Below are 17,039 nucleotides of genomic sequence, written 5' to 3' on the forward strand. Positions count from 1 at the left end.
GATGTTACTGCAATAATGAAAATATTCTTGACACAGGTGTAAATGAAGTCAGAGCAAAATGTATTTACAATTCTATATATCAAACAAATATTACAACAACTAAAACTTGAGAGGATTATTGTTTTTCTGCCTTCAGGGATGGATATTTTAACTGGAAGAAACTGGATCAAGCAAACTATGGTTAGAGCATCCTGAGATTTCCATTATCTCACTGGACTAGTGATGTGTCAGGAGTGGACCATCTCTTTCTCGTCGAGTTCTGAATGTTTGAACAATCTCGCCTCAACACTGAATCTGTATTGCCCTTAAATATGGTAGAGAGTATGCTCACTTATAGTCAGACTTTTAGCACTCTGTACATTGCTACTCTTTAAAAATGATTTTCCCTCTCTGAAACAAAGGAGTACAAGAGTAACAGACCCTCTTCATTTCACCCTCCCCCAAACCAGTCCACAAGTTATTTGTACAAACATTTTGCAAAATCAGCCCATTAACATTTTGGAGAAGAAACATATGACATATGTCTTAATCTTCAATTGATTTTTCATTGACAGAAATAACCAATTAATGACCGTATAAATGTTAGCTTGTGTAAAACCTCAAACATTTGTCTGTTTAAAGTATGAAAAATTTAAACTGCATAAACAAAAATTAGAATGTTTATTCACAAATTCAGAAGACAAAACTTCACTTGAGATGTGCAGTCATGCCCTCCTCAGGTATTTTTACTTATTTTATTTTATCTTCTCTTATTTATCTTATTTTTACTTATCTTCTTAACCATCTTTCAAATCCCACTTTGTTACTACAGCAGCAGGAATGATTTGCTACTTTTGTAAATCAAACCACTGAAGAAGTTGCAATGCTTGTCCAGTTCCTCCTCTTCATATACTCTCATCTCAGACTTAGCCGTTTTTCCAGTTCCGCAAGTTTATTATATTGACAGGTTTGAGTAGAAGATAGAGATCTGTTAGACGAGGTGGGACGATCATGTGGCATCACCCTCTGTCTCTTCCTTTGTTTCAGGAGCAGCTTCTGGTTCCTCAGTTGCTCCAGCTTCTCCTTCTGTTGTACCTTCTGTCTTTTCTGCTGCTGCTTGTTCTTCCTCCTGAGCAGGTGGCTGCTCCTCTGCATTTCCTGCAGGAGCATCTTCACCCTATGAAGAAAAGAATAGCATAAAAACATTATAACATTTATGATGGGAAGGACTTTCAAACATTTACTTTAAACGGAAGTACATTGGGACCAACAGAACTTGCAAACAATGGCTGACTGTCAGTACTTCCTTCATGACACTTTATAAGGTCCTGAGCAAGCAATTTCTGAAAGGCAATCAATTTCTTATCAAATTTTAGGTTCAATTATCAACTTCTTTCATTGAGTCTCACTAACATGATATCTAACCAAAAATAGTCAAATGGCAGTTGACTTGCTGCATTAACACATGGAGCTTGCTTATTCTTAAATTGACAGTGTGTCAACCTGACATTTGTTGACTTGTCAAGTTCTACTAACAAAACATTTTGACAAAATTCTGAGAATGTTGAGATGTTTTATGATAACTTGACAACAAGTCCAAAACACTATATTTCTTTATTTGTAAAGTTACATAACATGACACTTTCACAAAAAAGTATCAAATTGTCAAGATGTAGTGTTATACTAACATTACACTTAAGTCTACTACTCATTTGCCACTTCAGAACTGTTGTAACAATGAAAACAACAAGTTTAATGCAAACTCTGTAAAACGATACTCTCATAGAACATATTTCTAAGACAGCATACATAACATTATACAGCTTTGTCACGTAAGTGGATGCAAAATTCCTGGTATTGATATGCTTCACTGTGTGCATTGGAGCACCTGTATCGCATATAAAGAGTAACTAAATTCCAGGTTTCTCGGCTCCTTATTGTTGGTATGTTTCACCGAGATATATGGGAATACCTGTGCTTACAAATTGTAAGGGCCGTTACGTCATATTAGATTCGTGGTTTTTTTAAAGTTGATGTTAGGGTGGGGTACAGGAAAGTTAGTTAGTTGCATTCCATCTGGTAACGATATCACGTCGGACAGAGAGGTAGTTTCTCCGTTATTGAGAACGGGAGTTAGCATATTCATAAAAAGGCAATGAGGTCTTAAATTGAGTTAGTATTATATTGTTAATGAGGACAATTTTGCGTATACTTGTTATTGAGAACAAGCCGCTACATACCGTATATTCTCGACGCAAGTGCAATTATTCGTTTGTGAGAAGCGGAGTTTGCTGTATAGTAAACCAGATTACGGGCAGGCGACCCCCAATAATCTGTGAGTATTCTAAGTATTAATGTAAAATTGGTATATTCTAGGACCACATTAAATGAGAGAGTGTCATCATTTCGTAAATTTATTTGTAAGTAAACTGTATGATCCAAAGTGCTTGAATTGAAACGAAATTCTTAAAAGTGGTCGAATACCTAGTAGAAATGCTGAGACTAATACATGTAACGAGAGCTAGTTTCATTTTGTCGCATAATTGGTTTATTATTGAGATTGTATGGAATTTATATTTGATTGATTGATTTATTTGTTGTATCACGTGAATATGTACAATGTGATAGGAAATCTTCTAAAAAAGCTTCAGATGGCTTAACAAAGTAGAGGACTCCCTGTAAAGAAAAGGGAAGAGTAAACTAAATATATAAGAGCCTTAATTGTTTGAGGAACAAGGGCAGATCTTAAATTTGTCGCATAAAGAATTTATTGTGAAAATTTGTAAGATTATTTTTAGAAAGCAAAGGAAATGCTGTATCATGTTTACGTTAATGTGTCTCGTAAGGAGTGAGAGTTAAAATGTCCCTTATAAGTTGCGATAAATCAATCGTAGTTTTGCTTCCGGAAATTGACCGTATGTTTAAAACAAATATTAGGAATGGTTTTGTTCCTCTGTTTGTCTACAGGGTTTTATTTTTGGTGACTCCAAAACTAACTGCCTGGGGTCACGGGGGTATTCTTCCGTGCCGAAAGATGTGGTCTGGTCCACACTTTTAAGACGCCGAATACAGGTATCCTACTTTGACACGTGCGAAAAGCTGAATGGTTTGACTCCGTCTATAGCGACTACCTTGTGGGCGGTGATCTTCTGAAGCCTGTCCTAAAGCGTACTATAGCAGTGTCAGTTAGCATAAAGGGGGTAGGATTCACTGGATAAGTATCCAAGGGGGTGTAGTTATTTTCATATGTGCATTTCTTTTATGTTTTCTTTTACCAATAGTCATTGAAATATCTCGTGCCAATAAATCCATGAGAATTAAAAGCAGAGTGTTTGCGTGGTTTCTTGATTATCAATTGAGCGTTACTTTCTAGAAAGGGTCACTATGTGTCACTTGTGACAAGCTTTTTAGATTGTAAGTTGGCAATAGCTTTTCATAGTTATTCAAGCTAAGAAATTTACATTACCCCAACGTTGGGCATAAAATTCATTCTATTATTTTCTATGGGAACTGGACAACATTACTGTCTGCATTAGGTGATATTAATTAGGTCAATGGATGAAGAGCAGTTGGGGGGGGGGGAGGATTATCTTCTTTTCTAGTTATGTTCACAAACCTCTGGTTGTTCAGCTACAACATTTCCTTCCTCATTGTTTCCTTGTGCTTCCTCTTCCGGCACTTCTTCACCTTCTGGTACAGTCTCTAAGTTTGGTGCTCCTGGTAGATTGCTACGATCTTTGCTTGAAACAGGAGCAAGATTAGATTCTTCTGGCTGTGGTTCTGGCTCAAGAGCCTGTTTCCAAGAGAGAAAAGAGCTAATGCCAAAATTTAAATAAGTAGATAAATCAATCAATCAATCAATAATACAAGGAATTTTATTTCAGCAACTATCCAGAAAAAGAATGCTTTTTATCTTACTTACATTCACAATGTACGGTATGAACATGTTTACTCTTTTGTGAGACAAATATGAAAAGACAAAAATACCTTCTTTTGTTCTGCTTCTAGTTGGGCAATTTTTTCTGCTTCTTGCCTCATTTTCTCTTGAACTTCTTTCTCCTTTTCTGATTCTTCTTGTTCTTTGATCAACTGGGCTGCAAAGTCTGATTCCTGCAGTCAAAAGCAATTGGTTTGGAAAGAAAGAATAAAACAAGAACCAATGGGATCATCATTTTTAAAGGAGACTGGATGGTAATATAAACAAGACAAAGCCTTTTTTTTGTATTTTTTTATTATTTTTTTTATTATTGTCATCTTTAATGAGGGTTGTCCTGCTCAGTGCAGAAGCACTGCTTTCCAGAGGAGCCCTCTCATTACATATTGATCTCAATTATAAATGTCAGAGAAACAAAACCTGGTTTTCCATGTTATACCTTTGTCACTGTATACACCAGAGTAGTATTCTCAAATTGTAAGTAAAATTGTCAAATATGATGATAATCAATGTTATCAAATAATTTTGATTTTGCCACAACCTCCAGGAAAGTTTGTTTCAAACTGGTAGCACTTCAAGATGATGAACCTTTGGCATTACAGGTGGTGTTTCTCTTTCAGCTGAGGACTAATGTACTACTCATATGTAATTGTAAGAAACTATGTAGGAAATAAAATATAGCACAATAGAAATTGTGACAAAATTTAGTGTATAGAAGCATCATTCTGTACTTATAGTAGGGTTGTTTGTAATGTCCTGAAAAACCTGAATTCAAATTTACCATTTTGTAATAAGCTTCATTCTCCTTGAATTTGTAAAGCCATTGTGCAATGTACTCAATAGGATCAGCTGGCCTTTTCTCAATAACTTCTGCCAGAGCTGAAGATAAGCAATCACCCAGGTGTGTTTTCAAATACTCTGTGTCCATACCACCTGCAGAATTTTCCATTTTTGTCATCTGGATGAAATCTGAAAAAGATGATTAATATGAATTAGGCCTAGTGTAATAAAATCAAATGTTAATAATAAACATTCCATCAAACTATAATACTTACACTTACCCTAGTTGTGGTATGGTAACAGTCTAGCTGATAAGTCAAACTGGTTAAAATATTTCATGAATTTATCTCATAATTTATAATCAACATAAAATAAAACTGTTAGCAACTGCTTATCCACTAAAGAGCCTGTGTAGGAGAATGTGTAAAAGTAAGTTGGCCTGACGTTTCGATCCTGGTAGGATCTTCTTCAAGTTCAAAGGCTATAAATTTATAATCAAAGCAAAGTTCAAAAAGTAATAGCTCTAAATATGCCATTTTTTTGGTGTGAGTTGATATTATCACCAACGCAAATTGATATATCTTGTTATTATGTTAATATTACGTTTGCACTGATTTAAACCTCTTAGCTTTAGATATAGGCTATGGATGCTGACATAAGATTATGAATGGGACAACTAACGTTAGTCTCAGGCGTACACTAGCCTACTGCATATGAGTACAGTGCAACAAACATGAGCAAAATGTGAATTTGGGAACCTGCAGAGTAAGGGTAAACTAACAGACATAATAAGGCTTAGGCCTAACTTAGTCGTAACACCGATATAACCAATGCCTAAGTTAGGCCATTACTATTACTAAGGTCAAGGAGAGTGTCTGACGTACTGTAGGTCTCGTGGAATAGGTATCAGCCAGTCCTAACGTTAAACTACAGTCTCAGAGGATGCGCAGTTGGCCGAATGGCAACTTGGACGTGTGTTTCCTAATAACTATTCATCTACTATGCTATTTCAGAAACTCGTTCACAGGAAACAATGAAATATGTGCTACTCTTTTTTTTTACTTGTCAAAATGTTTTGGAAGAAATATCGGTAAGATTAAACTCACTGAATTGTCAAGCGATTCCTTTCTATTCTGCTACCAGTGCACTCAAGTCGCATGGAAACCGTAACCATGTAAATAACCCATAAATAAATTTCTACCCAAAACATATTTATAATAAAAGCTTCAAGATATTATCAAAATTTCATCAATACGTTCTTAAAATAAAAAATCGTAACACTTGAAAGACTTTCGAAATTTAAAGGTACAAGGTGTATTAACAAATAGGCATATCAGTGATTATGTACCTGGCATTACATGTCCTAATTTTTAAAATGGCTGCCCCCATGGTAAAACCTGTGTTTTGTACTTCCAGATCGATCTTACAAGGTATTTGACCATAGTAGATGCGTTTACACTAACAAGTTAACCAGTGATACGATTAAGTATAAGTGATCGAATAGTAACACCAGGTTTGGCTAGACGATTGAAGTTTAGTACTTTCTCCTGTTTCGTAGTGTCGTATAAACAAAGTAAAATCTGCCTAACGTTGTGCTACATTTAACACTAGCACTGCAGTTGGCTAGTGCAACTACTACAAGTACCAATTCCGCACTCCCACAGGTTCCCTGTTATGCGAATTATTGAAGTTAGTCATATATCACTGTTGCCTGCTCTTGCTGTGAAGTATGATACAAGAACGACAATTCTGAAAAGATTTCCAAGATGGCCTACAGTTCTTTACAATAATATTTGGTGTAGCCTAGGCCTATTTCTTGGTAATGTAAAATTGTAAGTAAAGAACACAGCTCAGACTCTGAGTCAGATTTGAAGCAAACATCAATCAAACTGGAACCAAACCCATCCCCCTTCCATCCCATGCCCCCCCCCCCTAAATGGTCAAACAATGAGGTCTAATAATAAGAAATTTTGTAAGGTAGTATGTCAGAATTATGATGTTTAGTACCTTGGAGCCGGTCACACTAATTAGCGTCAACAGGCCGATTTCACGACAACTCACGACAACTCAAGACAACAAGTTTAAAATACCATCAAATACAATTGATGTTATCAGAGTATATCTGGAAACACCGTTAAAACTGACTGGAACCAGCGTGCATACATATTTTTCACGGGAAAAAATGTTTTTTTCGTAAAAATCGCCAACTTTTTCCTAACGTTGAATTGGACGACGTGATGCTATTGCGCTTGCGCAATGCCATCGGACCGAACCATTATAATATGGGTGGGTTTGTGCTAGGTTTGGGAACTGCCTTGTGTACAGTGTCGGTAAGGTGGGTTGACGTAGTAATAAAGCACCAAAGTATGGTGAATGAACTCCAAATCAAATTATTTAATGATTTAAAAATAATGAATATTTCTTATTGTTTTTCCATTGTAATTTACATATGTGATTATCAACTTTACAGAGTCTTGCTTACCATCATTTTGCCTGGTTTTATTTTGTGGGCACCATTCTCGATTGAAAAATTGCACTTACCTGTAGTGTAATGGTTCGGTCCAATGTCATTGCGCAAGCGCAATAGCATCACGTCGTCCAATTCAACGTTAGGAAAAAGTTGGCGATTTTTACGAAAAAACATTTTTTCCCGTGAAAAATATGTATGCACGCTGGTTCCAGTCAGTTTTAAACGTGTTTCCAGATATGCTCTGATAACATCAATTGTATTTGATGGTATTTTAAACTTGTTGTCTTGAGTTGTCGTGAAATCGGCCTGTTGACGCTAATTAGTGTGACCCCTTGGAGCTAAAATATAAAATTTTGGAAGGTTTAATCAAGTTCAATGGAAAGGAAAAAATTAACACCAAGGGATTCTTATTTTCTGTTTTACTTTTCAGGATTGTGTGGATTTTGTAGCAGACATGCGATTGCAAGCAGGTCTGAAAATGTACTTTCAAAATATAAGACAAGTGCTCTTCAACTTTCCAAGTATATGTCAACCAACAGGTTTGTAAGGTTCATTTTTATGCTTATTCATGCAGATCATTGTTGCAAAATGTTGTGAGGTCAAATTTTTCTAGATATAATTTTTAGCACCCATAGGAATGGACAAAAACAACACAGTAGGATTCAAAATAAGTTTGGAATTCAAAAAGACTACCTATAAAACATTTTGACCTGCAATTGGTTTCAGTTTCTTCTTTTCTAACGAAGAAAATAAAATCTCGGCTTGATTTGGTTTGAACTTCATGGATGTAAGTGTAGGGATAATGACTTTCTTTTGTGAAATGAAAAAATCCGGTTCCGGCCGGATTTTATCCGGCCGGATTTCACGTACTATCCGGCAAAATCCGGTTCCGGCCGGATCCAAAAATTTGGATCGTGTGTGTTTTACGATCTTCCATCTATCAGTATCCCTAATGAGCACCCCAATTAAACCATAGGTTTTCATTGTAGGAGTACAAGTTAAAATGTATATTGCACACTCTGTCAACTGGTCACATCAAGTTTAAATATAAAGAAAACTTTGATCCGCCTGTCACCTTAGAACTACAAGTCTATTGACTTGCATTCAAATCCTGGTTTAGATTGATTTTCTATTCAAAATAGTGTATGCTTTGGAGAAAACTTGCTTAAAACACAAGTATCACTTTCCTTGTATTGTTCATTCTTGTCATCAATTCCTCTTTGAAAGATTGCTGAAGCAGTATTCCAAAGGTGATGATGCAGAGTCTCTGGAGGAATTTGCAGCAGATCTTGATGTCAAAGAAAAACCAAAGAAATATAAGGCATGGACACCTGCCGATGATGTGTACATGATAAAAGATTATCCACCAAAGGAGGTATATGACTACCACATCTTTCTTCATTTAGCAAATTATTTACTGAAACTTACTCATCATATCTCTCAAAGAAAAATTGCAATTGATCTTGAAGTAGGACACACTCCTGAACATTTTTATGAAATAATTCTGTTACATTCTGAACAATTGTTAACCCAAATGCTGTTTTTCTACAAGTATGCATCACAAGTACAAATGGAAATTTAAAAAGTTGAAGAAAAAGTTCTCAACATTTGGACAGCCTTATAACATTTCTTAAGACTGGTACTATATGTCCATTTTACCCACGAATGTTTAACATTGAATACAAGAAAAATATGACAGAAATTTTGTTCATTTCAGACTACATTCAAGGATGCAATGAAAAGATTACGAACTCAAGCTTCCTGGTCGTACGTACCTGACCGTGAATACAAGGACAGACATATAGACGTCACCCTATATCTAGACTTAAACGTAGGAGAGGTATGTGTTGTGACAAATATATACCAGTTGTAAACCTCTGATCCCTGTGGGCAGGATTGGGGAGAAGGTGAAGGGAGGGAGGGAGGAATGAATGGAAGGGGAGGGATATGAGAAGATGGATGTGGGACATGAAAAGATGTCGTTTGAACTTTGAAGCGGTTTGATGGGTGTTAAATGCTATAGATTGTTTGGATGATGGTAGAAATTTGGATATGGGAGCAGGGAACAAGTTAGTATTTGAATTCAGTGTAGCAGAATAAAATAAAATAATATGGTTCCTTTTGTAAAAATCTGTTTTATGGTGCTTGCATAACATTTTGCAGTGTGATCCTGGATCAATTATTCCCTGTGAGGTCTAAGATGGAAGGTTTTTTGCCACAAGCTAACTCCCTTTACTATGCTGTGCATGTTTGTCATGTTAAGAGAGTAGTCCAAAAGTAACCTTTGTATTTCACTTCCTATGTTTTGTTTTTGAGATGCATATGGGATATTCTGTTGTTTGATAACAAGGAGGGAGGAATATCACAGCCTCAGGAGAAATACTATCATTTGTGAAGAATGATGAAGGTTAACAAATGTATTTATATTCAAAGTTGGTTTGTTAGCTTACACAGGATAGTGTTGGATATAATAATACGTCATATATAGCGCTAAATCACAAAAAGTATCAAGCGCTTCACAAAAAACAAACGATAAAAAGGAAATTAATACAGTGAAAACAAATAATAACCTAAGAAAAATAATCCAAAAATACCAACACAAAAAAGTAAAATACAATAAGAGGTTATTAAAAATACAATAGGAGGTTATATAAAAAACAATAGGAGGTTATAAAAGTACAATAAGAGGTTATAACAAACAAGAGATTATAAAAAGGTAATATTACATAAAATAACTTTAATAAAAAATAAGTCTTCAAACAACATTTATATATTGGCAGCGTTGGACAGGTCTTAATGTCTTATGGCAAATCATTCCATAGCTTTGGACCAATGTAACTGAAAGCTTGTTCATCAAGATGTTCATTTTGTTTGTTCTGTCTTCTTTATAGAAGAAATTGCCAGCCTTTTCAAACTTGTGGACTCCACCTCATCACTTTTGGAAAACAAATAAGGTCATTTGTATTGCTGAGGTATGTTATGGTGTAAAATGTGAATGAATTATTTCAAATTATAACAATTAAGGAATTCCTTTCTTGTCAAATTTATGGTGCCTCAGTGTTACGTTAGAATTTATCAATTCTAAAAGGTGAAAAGATATTAATGACTTGAATCGAATTCAGAACTGTCACATCGGGCAAAGCAAGCCCTGGGCTCCTTTTGATCAGTTTTTCTGTGCTATTTTGCAGTCAGGGTTCTGTTTCTGATATGAGTATACACAATGAAAACTGTTTAAGAAAAATTTGGTTTTATGCTCATGTTATAGACTTGTCAGTTCAAGTCTGTAAAGTTAAATGTTTAAAACACTACCAACATGTACGATGTTGAAGGAGGAAATATCATAGAAAAGAATTTGGTACACTTTGAATGCAAACTTGAAACTAGTCACTCTGATAATGATGACAATATGATAATTGATTGCAAGAAGTAAATAATTTTAAATCCTGCAGTCCTAAGTAGAAACTAATCTGAAATTTGGTCTGTTCTTGTCTCACTTCAGGGAGATGGAGCCAAACTGGCAGAAGAAGCCGGGGCAGACTTGGTGGTTGGACAAGAACAGTTCCCGGAGATTATTGAGGGGGAAATCGTTATAAGTGACTTTGATTACTGTGTGGCCGATCAGAACATGGTTCGACATTTAGCAGCACTTAAAAAATATCTCAGGGAAAAGTTTCCAACGGCCAAGAAAGGTACTTATCATCACACATTTGAGTTTGACACTCTCTCAATTTCGGACAATTTATACCTAACCTACCGAATACTCTAAACAAATACACCCAATTTCCATATCATATCAGGATTGTTGACAATCTTCTACAGAGTCATCATTGTTCAATACAAACCTAACAAAGTAAATTTTAATAGGATTTTTAATAGCAAATAGTATTTTAAAAACATAGTTAACAAAATGCAAAAAGTTGCTTTACATTGCATACCTTTATTAGGGGAATTTTCATGGTTTCATTGAAGGCGCATGTGTTTACTCTAGTTAACATATTCCTATAACTTTTTCTAGCTTGGTTCTACTCCTAAAATGACCATAATCATGCACACGTGCGTGAGTAATGCTGGTTCGTCATAGTACAACTGAATGCATCCTCACAGGATGATTGTTAGTGTGTTTGCATACATGTATCATTTTAAATATTCAGTTGAATTTTACCATTTTGAATGAAACTACAGTGCGACCTTCATAAACCTAAGTATGTTAGTGTTACACTTTCCTTTACCAATGGCTTTCTGTGATTACGTTTACGTCATTCGCAGAAACAGATGACCGTTTATCTTTTACCTCGTAGTTAACTTCTGATCATCGGAGACATCTTCTTCTTTTAACATTCATTTAGGTTCAGCTGGGAAAGATGTCGGTCCTCTCGTTACAAAGTTCAAACATGTGAAGAAATACAGAGTTTTGGAAAAATTTGACAGGATCTCCAATTGTATCATTGGAAATGTAAGTGTTTCATCATTACTGTTTGTGCTCCATATACGTAATCATGTGTACAGATGCAGTCTTTGTGTCTTATTATAGGTAGTTTTACAATCAATGTGCCTTTAGATCAAAACACTCCTTGTATTATGTGGTTTCCTGTAGTAAGAAAGAAAAGGTGTGATAGGAAAGCAGATAAATTGATAGCAAAAGGTGGCTGCAAATTTTACTTCAAGAATCAGAAGTTTCTATTAGAAAATCTTGCATGTAAGCCATTTCATTTGAAAATTTGTTTGCAGCAAGAGTGGAATTTACTGAGAATTAGGCATTTTTACCCTGTGAACCATGCCTGTTGTTGTTGCCATTTAGGTTACATAATACAAATTACATGAAGCCAGAATCATACTTGTAAGTACAATGCTGTTTAGCTTGGAATATAACAGAGCTTATTGAAGGCTTTCCATAATTTCAACTGTGTGTGAGTGTGTGGGCCTATTGTAGTTCTGGTTGTAATCAATGCTTATACAAACAGAAACCAATAAAATACTTTTTAAACCTTGCTGCATAGCTTGTAATATAACTAAAGGAATATAGGATCCTCTCTAAAAAGACAAAAAATGAAAATGCTGCAAATAGTAAAATGGCCACAAAGTTTCAAAATCTTACAACATGCATTTAGATATGCTTCATACATACAGTATGTAGAACATCTGTTCATATTTGCTTATGTTCAACACAATCTTTGTGTTCACAACATATAATAGCAGCATAAAATGACAGTTTCGTTATAAACAAAAAATGCTTCTATTTGCTTTAAGTTTCTTACTTCTGTGAATGTTTTACTTGACTCTTTGTCTTACATCATCCTTTTCACCAGCTTGGTCTTTCAGATGAACAGATTGAAGATAATTTGAAGTTTCTCATTACAGATGTTTGCACACACAAACCATTGTCAGCAGGTAGGTGGAATCAAAGGATGGGATTTATCTATCTTACTGTGTATTGTTAAACAGTAAACTCTAGATGAGTGAGAATAGATTTATACCATCAGTGAAAGTATTATCCTCAAACCAAATTGATGACACCCATATCCATGTACAATGCAATGTGTAAAAGTAAATGAGCCTGATGTTTGGATCCTAGCAGGATCTTCTTCAGAGGCTGAATGACAAGTAATAGGGAAAAAAGGGACAAAATACAAGCACAGAATACGGATAGGTTAACGAGCATGGTGAAAACAAAAGAGATTGATGTAAGAGGATTGAAAACGCAGGATGAGTAAATGACAAAATGAAAATGAAAAAAAGAAACACTAAAATCCAAGTACATATACACAGTGGTTAAGGAGGATCACCGAAGAAATGCAGTAATGTCATCAGCCTCTGAAGAAGATCCTCTTAGGAACGAAACGTCAGGCCAACTTACTTTTACACGTTCTCTTACACAGGCTCTTTAGTGGATGAGCAGTTTGCTAACAGTTTTTGCAACGTGTTTGTACTACTTCTGTTTGATAACTCTATGTGTTGAATGGTCCACGTTAATATTCATGACCGCATGATACAGAGGGTCCAATCACAGGGCAAAGGAAATATTCACATACATTAGATTCCCCAATATCGAAGATGCACTTTCATAGAATGAAGGAATGTCCAATGAGGGATTTTTCTGAACGAAAAGTTGTCAATCTTTTAGGAAAGTTTAAAGCAACTTTGGGTGAATATCCTTTTGTTTGCTGGTGCATTCTAAGAGAAAGAGACAGGGGCAAGAGATTTACATGCTGTAATTTCATAATATTTTGGTTTGTTATCCTCTCAGGTCCTCTCATTACGAAACTGGCCATTTGCGGTTATCGACTGGATAGTTACAAGATTAACCTCGACGACTACATCCACCAGGAAAAGCAGAAAGAGACCATCGTCGACACAAGATCAGAACTGGAAAAAATTGAAGATGAATTGAGACAACTCAGAGCCTCCTAGGGAACTTTAGACATTTTGTTTTAAGTCTAAAATTGTGCCTGGTATTAACCTTATTATCATGCTTGCAACTTCTCGGTGGCATCAAGACAGTCCTGGAAGAATAAATATGGAAGATGGTTAAGAGTTTTATGAAAATTGTCATATTTTGTATATGTGAGACAGATGAAGGGGGAAACTTTCCACCTGAGGCTAGCCAGAAGAATAGGAGTCTGTGAGCCGTAAAATACTTTAAACGTACAGACGTTTTATTGCTGTCATAGTACAGCTAGGGAATAATTTATTCTATTTTGCATAAAACGATAGTGAAATTTCCAAACAAGTGCAATGATGCATAGCAGGTTTGTACACAAGAGCCATATTATTTTATAAGTGACAAAATTCAAAAGCTTCAAAACAGCTACACAAAATTTGAACACTAACCTATTCCCCGTAGTAAAAACTCTCAAGCAACTTACTCTGAGCTCTGAGTTGCTAATAATAATAATAATCAGCAATTATTTTTACGACACTTAAGCGACCACAAATGTGGGAGAAACTCACAAGGGCTTATGGAGTACAACTTACACTTTGGGTGGCTTCCAATTCAACATTTTAACTCAAATTTGGAATCTTTTCAATTGAGAGTCATTTCCGAAAACCGTAGATTGCTCTTGGATGAAAAACCCATCTTACTATGACCCGGCCGGGAATCGAACCCCGAACCTCCCGATTGCTAAGCCTCATTGCTTCAAATGCCACCATCTTTATCCACTTGGCCACAGCATCGGTGTAATACTCAGAAAGAGATACCTTGTGATGTTTCTCAGTGTACTAATGTGTATATCACTGCAAATTTTGATTATTAGCACTTTCAAGTGGCAGTATATTCAAGTTCACTAATTACTCACTGGCACATTCACTGTGTTAGGCTGTTAGCATGCATTGGTATGTATTTTTTGAGGATGGTGCAGTCTAGCACTGCTCCTCTGCAGGCCATGTTTGATGGATTTGAGCAAAATACATGGTTATAAGTTTGTTAATCTGATTGTTGTGTTATCATGGACCCAGATTAGTAGACCTATGCACCTTGTACTTAGCTCCAAAGGAGGGCTACGACAGTTGAATTTCTCAGAGTGAAAATAATTACCGTAGACTTGTAGGCCTACATTTATAACTTTGAAAAGTTATCGTGGAGTTTGCATTGACTGATAATAAGTTGGATTCTCTGATTCTCACTCATTTGATTGTTAATTAACTGTTCAGTAAACTTATTTCTTTACAAAACTCGATAGAAAACAAAGTTTGGAATTTATACAACCACTTCTGTAGTATATTGATTTAAGATCTGTTGATTCGAGTGTCAATTCAAATCTGACAAGGTTTTATTCAGAATGTAACCTACAGGTGCACAATTAGTTGTATCAAATGTATTTAGTTGTTTGCCATTGGTGCATTAATGAAAAGTTACCCTATATGTTAAGTTTAATGAATGGATTATTGCAAAAGATCAGGCATGAGTGAGGTATGCAAAATAGATTTAAAGAAATAAAAAAAGGTATTTTATATTTATTTCTGACTTTGTTTCTTTATATTTGGGACATGGAAAGTAAGGGCGCCAGAGCAATATCCAGGAATGACTCAACTCTAGTTGAACTTTCCAAATGTTCCCTCATGGATTTTGGATTAAAAAAGTGGCTAAAGGTATCAACAGTACTACTTGTTGGCTATGACATTAAATGTTTCTTCTTACTTTCGTTTTTTTTACAAGCAACTAACTTTGGAGGATCTTTGACATATCAATAAATTTATGGGTTATGAGGAATATGTAGTGTGAAGAGGTGGGATACAAATCTCATTCGGTGACTGGATCTGTAACCAACAATAAATAGTATTCTTCCCCCAGCTCCCCCTCCACCCCCCTCCACTCCTCCAAGAAAAAAATCTATATCAGCTCAACAGTGCATATGGAAACATTTTCCCATTCTATTCTTGTAATTTATAAAAACTGCTTTAAGACTCAACAAAAGACTCGAATACTGTACACATAAGAAAGGCATTCAAGGCAACATTTACTCTTTATCCTTATTTATTAGAAAGCTAAATCATAAATGGATGAAATGAAAACCCATCATATCCTCCATACAGTACATGTTATGATGAAGTCATTTACACAGTTTAACATTTAAATGGTGACATACCTAAGTATAACCTACACAGTATGAGATAGATCTGTATTGCTAAATATCTGAAAATTTAGAGAAATTTCAGTTGAGATGCTGTAGATTGTTATATACTGTTAATGTATGTTCAACCACACACTCCTGAAAGAGGTGGTAACCTACAATTTAAATATAACAGAGATCTATCAAATAAAATGAAACATCTTTGTTCTTTTTTTTATGTCTTCATTTTCTCAATTTCTCCTGCTTGATCTTACAAGTAATTCAAACAAAACGTCCTCCCGCTTGCAGTTCTTCCAGAATTACAGCTCCAATTTATGAATGTCAAAACGTTACACTTATACTTATACAGCACACTTTTACTGGATTCTTTCTGAGAGTCATGGAAGATATAGCCTGGGCATGAAAATCAAACAAGTTTATTATCAAGATACACTTCCAGTCCACTAACATTGGGCCTGTGATACATGCGCTCATAATGGTGTTATTTGTTGTGCAGCGTCACAGATGTGCATTACAGGATAAGGTTCAGTGGCCTTTTCTTGTTACTAAATGAATATCACATAAACATGAATTTTGGATGGCATCACAAAATCCATATTCATATATATATACACATTTCCCTCTAAGAACACTGAGATAAAGAAACTTGATTTAAATGTTAACTTGAATGTACCATGAGCTAGACCTTCAAAACATAGATCTTGTTCTAAAACACAAACTTTAAAAGAAGTACTGTGTCTTACTGGACATAACCATACAAAATCTTTGCCCAATACCTCTCAACTTGCAATTTCGTTAGACTACCCATGGTTGATGTCTTTACGTTCTAGTTCTAGTCGCACAATTATCGCTAAACGCACTCGTTAAATTAATTACCTCTGCTACTTTCTAATTGATTTATCGTCATGTTTCATATATAAGAATAGACTAAAACTACTTTTTGGGTACTCACTAAAACTCAACAAAGCTTAGAGTACAAATATCTTTTCTGATTAATGTACTGACATATACTACATGTTTACTAACTGCATCATCTTGAATACCTAAGAAATGAACATACAGATTTGAACCAACATTTTGATATCCTAAAACTGCAATGATGAATGATGTTATTCATATTTTCCCTCACTTTCGTTGACTTGTTTACACACTAAGTAAGCCTACTTTGCAACAAGCTTTTCCACTTACTACCTCAAGAACTAAAAAGAACAAAATTTGACCTGCATGTATTCTGGTAATCTGGTTTATTACACTTAGGAACTTAGAAAGGAACTTCATATAATTGCACTTAAATGAGAAAAACAAT

The 17,039-nt window shown here is 35.3% G+C and overlaps 2 protein-coding genes across 3 annotated transcripts; one reads left to right on the forward strand and one right to left on the reverse strand.

Annotated features, from left to right (window-relative positions):
* Positions 1–39: 39 nt before the first annotated feature.
* On the reverse strand, positions 40–5,898 carry LOC139968950 (uncharacterized). Of its 2 annotated transcripts, none has more exons than XM_071973584.1 (5): positions 5,800–5,898; positions 4,695–4,882; positions 3,967–4,089; positions 3,596–3,772; positions 40–1,156 (listed from the first exon to the last, which is right to left on the reverse strand). In XM_071973584.1, exons 2-5 carry the CDS (start codon positions 4,869–4,871, stop codon positions 989–991), a joined length of 645 nt encoding a protein of 214 aa, XP_071829685.1. In that variant the 5' UTR covers positions 4,872–4,882; positions 5,800–5,898; the 3' UTR covers positions 40–988. The 2 variants fall into 2 exon arrangements, with proteins under 2 accessions (XP_071829685.1, XP_071829686.1); XM_071973585.1 differs by lacking the exon at positions 5,800–5,898 and adding an exon at positions 5,578–5,722.
* A 122-nt stretch (positions 5,899–6,020) lies between these two features.
* Positions 6,021–17,038, forward strand: LOC139968947 (large ribosomal subunit protein uL1m-like). Its single transcript, XM_071973582.1, has 9 exons — positions 6,021–6,123; positions 7,594–7,702; positions 8,391–8,538; positions 8,881–9,003; positions 10,055–10,135; positions 10,663–10,852; positions 11,510–11,616; positions 12,470–12,551; positions 13,408–17,038. Exons 1-9 carry the CDS (start codon positions 6,036–6,038, stop codon positions 13,569–13,571), a joined length of 1,092 nt encoding a protein of 363 aa, XP_071829683.1. The 5' UTR covers positions 6,021–6,035; the 3' UTR covers positions 13,572–17,038.
* Position 17,039: the final 1 nt, after the last annotated feature.

The sequence above is a fragment of the Apostichopus japonicus genome, chromosome 6 (assembly GCF_037975245.1).
Source record: "Apostichopus japonicus isolate 1M-3 chromosome 6, ASM3797524v1, whole genome shotgun sequence".
Classification (NCBI taxonomy): Eukaryota; Metazoa; Echinodermata; class Holothuroidea; order Aspidochirotida; family Stichopodidae; genus Apostichopus; species Apostichopus japonicus.